Source organism: Lactuca saligna, chromosome 8 (genome assembly GCF_052625555.1).
Source record: "Lactuca saligna cultivar CGN05327 chromosome 8, ASM5262555v1, whole genome shotgun sequence".
Classification (NCBI taxonomy): Eukaryota; Viridiplantae; Streptophyta; class Magnoliopsida; order Asterales; family Asteraceae; genus Lactuca; species Lactuca saligna.
Window position 1 is genome coordinate 163017085 of NC_136424.1, and position 9963 is coordinate 163027047.

Consider the following 9963-nt stretch of genomic DNA (forward strand, 5'->3'; position numbering starts at 1 on the left):
GATCTCTAAAAATTCAATCGTTTTCAATTTTTTTTTCAAGGAGCAACGATTGGTGAAAATGGACATTAAGGATGTTCTTACCATGGTTGGTCCTTTGATGGATGTGGATCTTGTTCTCGGATCCCTCAGACATTATCAGAGGGACCCACAACTTGAGTTGTTGAATCACAAAGAGCATGTACTACCATGTTTTCGACATTAGTTTCTCATAGTTTGCTCTTTGTATGACTTGATGAAAATGGTTTGGAACTATCTTGTATCAATAAGCCTCCAAATGGTCTAATGATGCTTCCCTTTCAATCTTTTATTTTCAAAAATGGACCCTTAAAGATGTGGATTTTTATCAATTTTGGTCCATTAAAGATAAAATTAATTTTATAGAAAAAAAATTTAAAATTCCATATGGATGCCATGTAGGATGATTACCAGCTGAACCTGATATTGTCTGTCATAATTGTCAAGTGGTGACAAAATTAAAAATTTAAGGACTTAATTAGCACAATTAGAACTTTAATAGCAAAATGATGACAATTTTAAGATTTTCATGGTCAAAAAAGCCAAAACTCTATAAAAAGAAAATAACAAACTAAAAAGATAGGATTGAGTTGTAACATTGATAAAGATCGAGGGCCGAAAGTCGTACATGATAAAAGAAAGGCGAGGAGAGCCACAAAACCCTAACACAGCAACCTCATCACACTCTGATTCCCCATCCAAAAAACCATCGTAAGAGCGCCACTATCTGCCTCCATACATAATTAATCGAAGGGAAACCCAATCAAATCATGGCGATGGCGAAATACGATCTGACACCTCGAATTGCTCCGAATCTCGACAGGCATCTGGTGTTTCCGCTGTTGGAATTCACTCAAGAACGCGAGCTTTACCCAAACGACCAAATCCTTAAAGCTAAGATCGAGCTTTTGAACAACACTAATATGGTTGATTACGCCATGGATATCCACAAGTCTCTTTACCATACCGAAGATGTTCCTCAAGGTAGCAAAATCTATATTTACTGTATGTCCGTTTCTTTAATTATCTATGTGTGATTACCCGTGTTTGTAAAGCCCTCGGTCGAGACAAACAGAAGTGTGATTTTAGATGCTAAATGTAGTAGCTTTGAAGGATGAAATCGATATGGATATTGCTTTAAATCTGTACCAATTCTATTAGTTTTTTAGTACTACTCATTAAACTCATTAAGTTTAATGTGTGTGAAGAAAGTATCCTGAAAAAAAATTCATAATGCATATGTATATATGTAGTTCTTCTGAGGTTGTGAGTTCTTTGTTATTAGATATGGTGGACAGGAGAGTAGAGGTAGTGGCAAGATTGAAGTCTCTGGAGGAGGCAGCTGCTCCATTGGTCACATTTTTGCAAAATCCAAGTGCAGTTCAGGAGTTGAGGGCTGACAAGCAGTATAACCTTCAGATGCTCAATGATCGTTATCAGGTACATTGTTTTTACTTGATTTTCTCATGTTTTTTTACCAAGTGGAAACTGTATTTTGATCTTATAGTAGTTAAATTTATGTTTTGGGCTTTCTTATGACCATATCTCAGATAAAATTCTACACTTTCTTGATTTCTTTCGTTTTGCTTTTTTAGTAGTAGTTTTGCAGCTTTAAGCATCATTTAAATGGCAAGATTATGGCAATAGAATGTCCTTTGATCGATCCCTGTAATGTTTAATTTGCTTATGTATTTGGAACTTTTATGTCCAATCAGATTGGTCCAGAGCAGATTGAAGCATTGTATCAATATGCCAAATTTCAATTTGAGTGTGGAAACTACTCAGGAGCTGCTGACTATCTGTATCAGTACAGAGCTTTGTGCACCAATGCTGAAAGGAGTCTGAGTGCTTTATGGGGAAAGCTAGCAGCTGAGATTTTGATGCAGAATTGGGAGATTGCTCTTGAAGAGCTGAATCGATTGAAAGAAATCATTGACTCAAAGGTAGTGTTTCCTATGCATAATCATAACTGAAAACACAATGGAAAGAAGCAATTATAATTATAATGAAACTTTGATAATTTTCTTTTTGTTGAGATCTGATAAGATTATTTGTTTCAGAACTTTGCTTCTTCTTTGAATCAAGTTCAAAGTAGGATATGGCTGATGCACTGGAGTTTATTCATCTTCTTCAACCATGACAATGGAAGAACACAAATCATCGACTTGTTTAACCAGGACAAGTAAGTCCTTAACTTTTTACAGATTTACCCTCATTTATATTTCCTTTTCATTTCCTGAATTATGTTTTGATATTAATGAAATGTTTTTTTTAAGGTATTTGAATGCCATTCAAACAAATGCTCCACATCTGTTGCGTTACCTTGCAACTGCATTCATTGTGAACAAGAAGAGAAGGCCTCAGTTCAAAGAATTCATTAAAGTGATTCAGCAAGAGCAACACTCTTTTGCAGATCCTATTACAGAGTTTTTAGCATGTGTTTATGTCAATTTTGACTTTGATGGGGCTCAAAAAAAGATGAAAGAGTGTGAGGATGTAAGCCACTTCTCTTTCCTTCCTTTTTCAAAACAATATATGTTAAAAAAAGTATAATATTCTGATTGTTTCTGGATTTGATACACAGGTGATACTAAATGACCCATTTTTGGGGAAACGAGTTGAAGAAAGCAACTACACAGTTGTTCCATTGAAGGATGAGTTTCTTGAAAATGCTCGTCTTTTTATCTTTGAGACCTACTGCAGAATACATGAGCGCATTGACATGGGGTATGCGATTCTTCAATTATATTCTAGAGTCTCTTGTTTGTGCAAAAGACTTAAATGCCCTCCTTTTTTAATTTATAACGATGTGATAAAATGGATAATTTTTACAGGGTGCTTGCTGAGAAACTAAACCTAAACTATGAAGATGCGGAAAGGTGGATTCTGAATCTCATCCGAACCTCAAAGCTTGATGCTAAAATCGACACACAAACTGGAACCGTTGTAATGGAACCTAATCATCCCAATGTGTAAGTGCCAAAACATTTTTCAATCTACTAATTTCCTCTCTGTGTTGTGCTTCACTCTGTCCACCTTTTAATAAGGATACATGTATTGTATCAGACATTGAATGCCTGATACATACTGTACCACCAGGCATTAGTGCTTGACAGTATGTATCATACTGTACCACTAGTGCATGTCAGTATGATACATACTGTGGTACCATATCAGGCACTACCACATTAGTGCCTGATATGGTACAACTATATCAGGCACTAATGTGGTAGTGCCTGATATGGTACAACTATATCAGACACGGAGTGTTTGATACAATATGTACTTTATTATATCTCTTGAATTGACGTTTGTTTTGTATTTACAGGTATGAGCAACTTATTGACCATACCAAAGGCTTGTCGGGGCGTACTTACAAGTTAGTTAATCAGCTCTTGGAACATTCTCAGGCACAGACTGCTCGATGATTCTTTGTTGCAGATTTTGACTCTTGATATTGCTTATTTTGAACTGAGAGTTTTTGCGAGAAACGAGTAGCTTGATAGGAACTGGTCTGATTGCTTGTAATTTTGGAGCTTGTTAATTTCATCTACTATCACTATCGATTATCTATTGTTATAGATTTGTTGCAGAAAATGTTTAGTCTTATGTTTCTTTCTTATTCTTGGCTCATGGAAATGGAAGGAAACAAAACAAACTCAAAGTTTCAAATAGTTTTGGTTGTGAGAAAATGTTTTCAGAAACTCAAGTTTGTATGCCTTTTAACTGATCTCCTTTGAGGTTAATTTGGTATGCGTATGAGAAAGGCGTTTTGTGATTTGTTAACAAACTTCTCAAAACTTCTCTATGTCGTTATTTTTAAGTTTTTTTTTCCTCATAAATAGTCTACAAGGTTATTTTCCTAGGCTCTTCCAATACCAACAAAGATGACTTGTGGTGCATTTGGTTGTGGAAAATTCAGTTTTCTAGGAAAATTTTCGAAAAAAATGGTTTGGTTGTGGAAAATTTTCAGCTTTCTAAGAAAATTTTCCAAAAAATGGAAATTTTGAAAACGCGTTTAATTTGTTCAGTTTTTTAGAATTTTCTAAGAAAATTTTTATTTTTATTTTTCCAAATTGTATGTAAATTAGAAAAGTGATTTTTATAGTTTTCTAAATTTATAATATGGAAAATGAAAACTCCATCCGTTCCAACCAAACATGTTTTCATTGAAAATTGATAATTGAAAATGAAAACTCAATCTTATTTTCTGAAAATATTTTCATAGAAAATGAAAACAGTTTTCACAAACATGTTTTCATTGAAAATTGATAATTGAAAATGAAAACTCAATCTTATTTTCTGAAAACATTTTCATAGAAAATGAAAACAGTTTTCCACAACCAAATGCACCCTAATATTTTTTCAAAAGTGAAAAAAATCAGTTTGAGGAAATACTTGTTTGTAGACAAAAAGATATCCGAACCTATCTAAGCGGTTACAAGTCGGATAGAAACCGGATTAGAGAAAACAGTTTCTGAAAACAAATTTTTTTTTTTTTTGTTTTTCAAAAGAGAAATTAAATTGATTCCTACTTTTTATGCCTACAAATGTTTCTACCCAATAAAATTATGACAAATATCATCATTCCATATTTTTTTAACTAACTCATTAAGATTATATTAGGAATATATCAATTACAATTAAATTGATTAGTGATTTGTTATAATTTTAGTGAATAGGAATAACTGTAGACATAAAAGGTAGGAGGTAATTTAATTCTCTTTTCAAAAATCACAAAAAGGATCTCACCAATTTTGTAACTTTAAAAATAGAAAACAAAGCATATCTAACAGATATAGGAGTCAGAGTAACGGTTGTCGTTGGTATCGTATAATGTCTAATCATTGTTTTGTGAATGTTACTAAATTTTAACTAATTAAATAATTGTTTCACCTAGGTCATTTAAATGTTTTATTATTATTATTATTATTATTATTATTATTATTATTTATTTTTTAAGTTTAAGCTCTCGTTTTGTTCCATTATTATGAATTTTTTTGACAATATCACTATATACTAAAAGTAACCAAGTTTTATTACAAACAATATACTGCCATCACTATAAATACATCTATCGTCATTAAAAAAAAAAATTCTAATTAGTAGAAGTGCAATACCAATTTTTATATATGAAATACTAAAATTATGAACCTTGGCTATTATAAATTATTGATTGAGATTAATTCCAAACAAAGGTAGTTGTGTGTCGCCGGTGGCGAATGCCAATTTCGTTTTGGCGTCGAGGAAATTATTTATCGAGACTCCACCGTCATAGGTGGCTGCTTTTCTAAAAAAAGATTATATAGAACGGTGCAACAATGGCGAAAGCAGCCCACTATAACTAATGATATCTTCCATTTCAAAATCGCACGCTAAATTTCTTACCAATCATCTCATCACTCCGCTCCCACAGTTCACTTTTGGCCAGGTATGATCAATTCGCTTCAGCTCAACCTTCATTTATTCTGTTTGCTTCCGCTAGCACCTGTACATGTCAACTAGGTTATGGTATTTTGTTATGTTCGATGAGTCTATTTCACTTCTAGTTTGAGAAATTGTTTGCTGTTAACGAAAGGGAAAAAGATATATGTACGCCGATACGCCGACCCCTGATCGAAGCAGTCACTCTGTTCCTACACACAAAAATGTTGCTGTTCATGTGATGAATTTAACTTTTTTAGAAGAAATTGCTGGTTAATTTGGTTTTTATAACAAGTATTAATACCAATAAGTCAGTGATGATGTAAAAAAATCGATACTTATTTTGCAATCTAAAAAGAGATATCGAGTTTCTACACCTTGAATTTTGATCATATCTTTTTTTGATGAGTCATCCCAAGTAATGAATCTTGTTGATTATTGATTCTGTAGCGATCTCTTCAAATGGCTCGTTCTGCATTAGATGAAATGTCGGATTCTGGTGCCTTTATCAGAAGCCCTTCAACATTTCGTAGTTTCATATCACGGGATCCCAAGTCCACTTTTCCAGCTGAGCCTGGAAGATATCATTTATATGTGTCTTATGCTTGCCCTTGGGCCTCTAGATGCCTTTCCTACTTGAAGATCAAGGGACTTGATAAGTCCATCGGTTTCACGGTATCTTCACAACTTTTAGATTGTCCTCTGTTGTCTGCTGTCTGCTGTCTGTTGTCTACTGTCATGTTACCGTTTACTATTTACCAGTAACTTACTGTGTGCTGTCTACTGTCTGCTGTCTGTGTTCAGTCAGTAAAACCCATATGGGAGAGAACAAAGGAAAGTGATGAGCACATGGGATGGGTTTTTCCTGATACCGAAACAGAGCAACAAGGGGCAGAACCCGACCCTTTCAATGGTGTAAAAAGCATAAGAGCATTATACGAGCTTGCAAGTGAAAACTACTCTGGAAAATACACAGTTCCTGTATGTATACCTTTATTTTCCCCCTATATATATATATATATATATATATATATATATATATATATATATATATATATATATATATATATATATATATATATATATATATATATATATATATATATATATATATATATATATATATATATATATATATATATATATATATATATATATGAAAGAAGGTTGCTGTTTCTTGCATTTAGAGTTGGTTTATGATGGGTTTCGTGCTTGGTGATAGGTTCTCTGGGACAAGAAACTAAAGACTATTGTGAATAATGAAAGTGAGGAGATCATTCGCATGTTCAATACTGAATTCAATGAAATAGCAGAGAATCCATCCTTGGATCTTTACCCTTCTCATTTACAAAGCCAAATCAATGAGTTAAATGGTTGGATATATAGCGGGATAAACAATGGTGTCTACAAATGTGGATTTGCTAAGAAGCAAGGGCCTTATGAGGAGGTATGTAGTTTGCATTTAGCCATAAAAAGTAACCATTCGTTTTTAATAGGGTTTAGATCATTTTTGGTCATTTAACTTTTGGTTTTGTACTCATTTGGTCACTTAACTCTTTTTATGTTTTAAAAGGTCATCAAACTTTTGATTTTGTGTCAATTTAGTCACTTAACTTTTGGTTTGGTCACTTAACTTTTAAATTTGTGCTCATTTAGTCACCTAACTTTTAAAATTGTGCTTATTTAGTCACTAAACTTTTGAAAAAATTTAAAAGTTTAGTGACTAAATGAGCACAATTTTAAAAGTTAGGTGACTAAATGTGACCAAACCAAAAGTTAAGTGACTAAATGAGCACAAAGCGAAAAGTTTGATGACCTTTTAAAACTTAAAAATAGTTAAGTGACCAAATGAGCACAAAACCAAAAGTTAAATGACCAAAAATGACCTAAACCTTTTTTAATAATTAAAGGTTCATGGGTGACTTTGTTCTAGATCAAATTTTTTAATTTTACCGATTTGCCCTTGTATGTAGGCTGCTAAACAGTTATACGAAGCTTTGGATAAATGTGAAGAAATACTTGGGAAACAACGATACTTATGTGGGAACTCTGTAACAGAGGCAGATATTCGTCTTTTTGTGACTCTCATAAGGTTTGATGAGGTATGCATTTCATGATTTTCTTTTCTTGTATTATTACTTAATTTAAAATAAAAATAAAATTTAATTTGTGAGCAGGTTTATGCGGTTCACTTTAAGTGCAACAAGAAGCTACTACGCGAGTATCCGAATCTTTTCAACTATACAAAAGATTTGTTCCAAATACAAGGAATGAGTAGCACAGTTAACATGGAACATATCAAGAAACATTACTATGGAAGTCATCCTTCCATTAACCCGTTTGGGATTATCCCCCTTGGCCCGGATATTGACTATCTTTTGCCTCACGATAGAAACCGCTTTTTTAGCTGAATACTGTATATGCCTTAACAGTAAGGAGGTGAAAATCCATAAATGAAGTCTCGGGTTTCAAGTTTAAGTTTGGGTGTCGCCTTTTGTGGGACCCATTGGTGGAGTAAGGTACCTAGGGATGTTGTGATGTTGTTTACTTTTTTTTTTTTTTTTTTTTTTCTTTCATGGTGTTATGTTATGTGTGATTCTCTTTTGTTGCAAGAAGCCAAGAAATGTTCTTTTTTTCTTTTGTGATATGGAGAGTTTGAGTGTGGTATGTTTGTGTGCATTTTCAAATATGGTGATGGTGGGAGTAGATATTTATGGTAGATTTTAAAGGTGGTAATTTCGACTTATTTGGCTGAGAAAATGGCGGGTTTGGGTTAAATTGGTAAAATAGAAAAAAAAGAAAAGAATAAAACTCACAAGAAAATGGGTGTAATCAGAAATGGAATAGTTGGGTGGTTGATCGAGGTACAAGTGTATTTAAGTAAGAGTTAAAGTCGGAAATTAGGCATTAAATTATTAACATACCGATTTATGTAGTCAATATATTTTTGTTTAAGTTGTAAAATGGTATCAAACTGTTCATTTTTATTCAAAAAACAAAATGGTTTTTGTGAACGGTGATAGAATGTTTAGTGACCATTTTGAGTAAAAATAACTAGATCTATGTTTTTTTTTACAATTTAAACAAAGTTTTAATGACTAACACAAATACGGGTGTGTATACACGGTGTATGTATTTGCAGTGTATAAATAAATATTATGATATTTATTTAATTTTTTTCCATCAATGATGATATGAAGATAAAAGACTTTAGCAGATGCTCTATGATGACATGCTTTATCAAAAGATGATGATCATTTATTACAAACGACAATTTCTTCAAAAGATGAATGACAACCACTTTAAAGGACAACCACTTACAAGTAATTATTTGACCATTTGATCATACGACAAATATCACTAGAAGATTTCAAGACTTTGAAGACTTGAAAATCATTATAAATAGACACTATGTTTTAGTAGAGAGGAGCAAGAAAAATATTCATTCTCTATAGATTTTGGAGAATCGTTGGAATCCATGATGAAGTTTGACGAATTTTTTGAAGTAACTTTTGAAGTTCTTCAGGGAAAGAAATAGCAGCCTTTTTAATTTTGGCAATTAGATCGATATCAGTTTGAGGAAGACTGTTGATAAACATGACTTCAACCTTTGGTTTTTGAATATATATATTTCTTGGTAATGTTTAATTAATGCTTATTCGTTAGCTTGAGAAATCTACATTTTGTCCCACCATTTTGAGCGAAATTGGCGATTAAGCCATGGAGAAGAAGAATCTTTTGCTTCTTGATAATGAAAAGTCCAAGACATGATCCATGTAACTTTGAATAACATGGTGAATTGTAATGTATATTCAAATTCTGGAATTTGTTGAATAAACAATTCCTTAAATTTGAGATATCCAACATAAATTTCTTTTGGTAAACAATTTGGAAGAATCCTCGTATATTTATACCAATTAATAAACCATCTTGGATATTCACATCTAAGGTTCAAATCAAAGAAAATAAACCATGAATGTGAATAATTCCGAATAAAGAATGCCTTAGTCCATGCATCTTGATAATCATAATAAGAAAATCTGGGATAAACATGATAACTTATAAGGGGTTTTTCAGAGTGAAGATTTGGAGTCCGATTTTCTGGAGAAATGATTTTGATAATATGAGCTTTGCTAAAATCAATGTTTCCTTCTTTTGAATTAGAACGATGAACAAAATTGACTGAACCAAATTCTTGCAAAATAGCTTGATAATATTCTCGAGTTTTATATGAATCAACATAAAAGTTTTCCATTGACCAAAGAGACGATTTGTGAGAATATGAAAACCTTGATGTAACTTATGGATTTGAAAATCTTCAAGAATTTGGACTCTTGAGAAATTTGGATTAAAAACATAAGGAGTTTTAGTAGAAGGGTTAGGAGTAATATATTTTTGAGTTTGCGGATTGGTAGGTTTTGCAAAAGGGCTTACTGTGTTGGTTGGAGTAACGAGTATTGACTAAAGGATATTAGAATATAGTTGTGAATTCTTAGAAATAGGAATTAAAGGAGAAAAATGATT

The 9963-nt window shown here is 32.5% G+C and overlaps 2 protein-coding genes and 1 long non-coding RNA gene across 3 annotated transcripts; 2 read left to right on the forward strand and 1 right to left on the reverse strand.

The window, feature by feature from the left end:
* The first annotated feature begins 671 nt into the window (after positions 1-671).
* Positions 672-3637, forward strand: EIF3E (eukaryotic translation initiation factor 3E). The gene is made up of 8 exons (XM_078970481.1): positions 672-999; positions 1301-1455; positions 1731-1958; positions 2076-2197; positions 2292-2511; positions 2600-2742; positions 2850-2987; positions 3344-3637. The coding sequence occupies exons 1-8, from the start codon at positions 786-788 to the stop codon at positions 3441-3443; spliced, it is 1320 nt and encodes a 439-aa protein (XP_078826607.1). The 5' UTR covers positions 672-785; the 3' UTR covers positions 3444-3637.
* Positions 3638-5215: 1578 nt separating this feature from the next.
* LOC145012675 (uncharacterized) lies at positions 5216-8106 on the forward strand. The gene is made up of 6 exons (XM_078971476.1): positions 5216-5446; positions 5890-6114; positions 6244-6420; positions 6662-6886; positions 7413-7541; positions 7617-8106. Exons 1-6 carry the CDS (start codon positions 5363-5365, stop codon positions 7848-7850), a joined length of 1074 nt encoding a protein of 357 aa, XP_078827602.1. The 5' UTR covers positions 5216-5362; the 3' UTR covers positions 7851-8106.
* LOC145012676 (uncharacterized) lies at positions 5302-5894 on the reverse strand. The gene is made up of 2 exons (XR_013664613.1): positions 5817-5894; positions 5302-5651 (listed from the first exon to the last, which is right to left on the reverse strand). It is a non-coding gene; the product is annotated as an uncharacterized LOC145012676 (long non-coding RNA).
* Positions 8107-9963: the final 1857 nt, after the last annotated feature.

What these genes read in the sequence shown, in the direction of transcription:
- LOC145012675 (XM_078971476.1), top strand. Translation starts at nt 5,363, where the DNA reads ATGATATCTTCCATTTCAAAATCGCACGCTAAATTTCTTACCAATCAT. An exon ending in ATAAGTCCATCGGTTTCACG is followed by an intron (nt 6,115 to 6,243) that starts GTATCTTCACAA and finishes GTCTGTGTTCAG; the next exon opens with TCAGTAAAACCCATATGGGA. An exon ending in CTGGAAAATACACAGTTCCT is followed by an intron (nt 6,421 to 6,661) that starts GTATGTATACCT and finishes GCTTGGTGATAG; the next exon opens with GTTCTCTGGGACAAGAAACT.
- EIF3E (XM_078970481.1), top strand. Translation starts at nt 786, where the DNA reads ATGGCGATGGCGAAATACGATCTGACACCTCGAATTGCTCCGAATCTC. An exon ending in CATGAGCGCATTGACATGGG is followed by an intron (nt 2,743 to 2,849) that starts GTATGCGATTCT and finishes TAATTTTTACAG; the next exon opens with GGTGCTTGCTGAGAAACTAA. An exon ending in GAACCTAATCATCCCAATGT is followed by an intron (nt 2,988 to 3,343) that starts GTAAGTGCCAAA and finishes TTGTATTTACAG; the next exon opens with GTATGAGCAACTTATTGACC.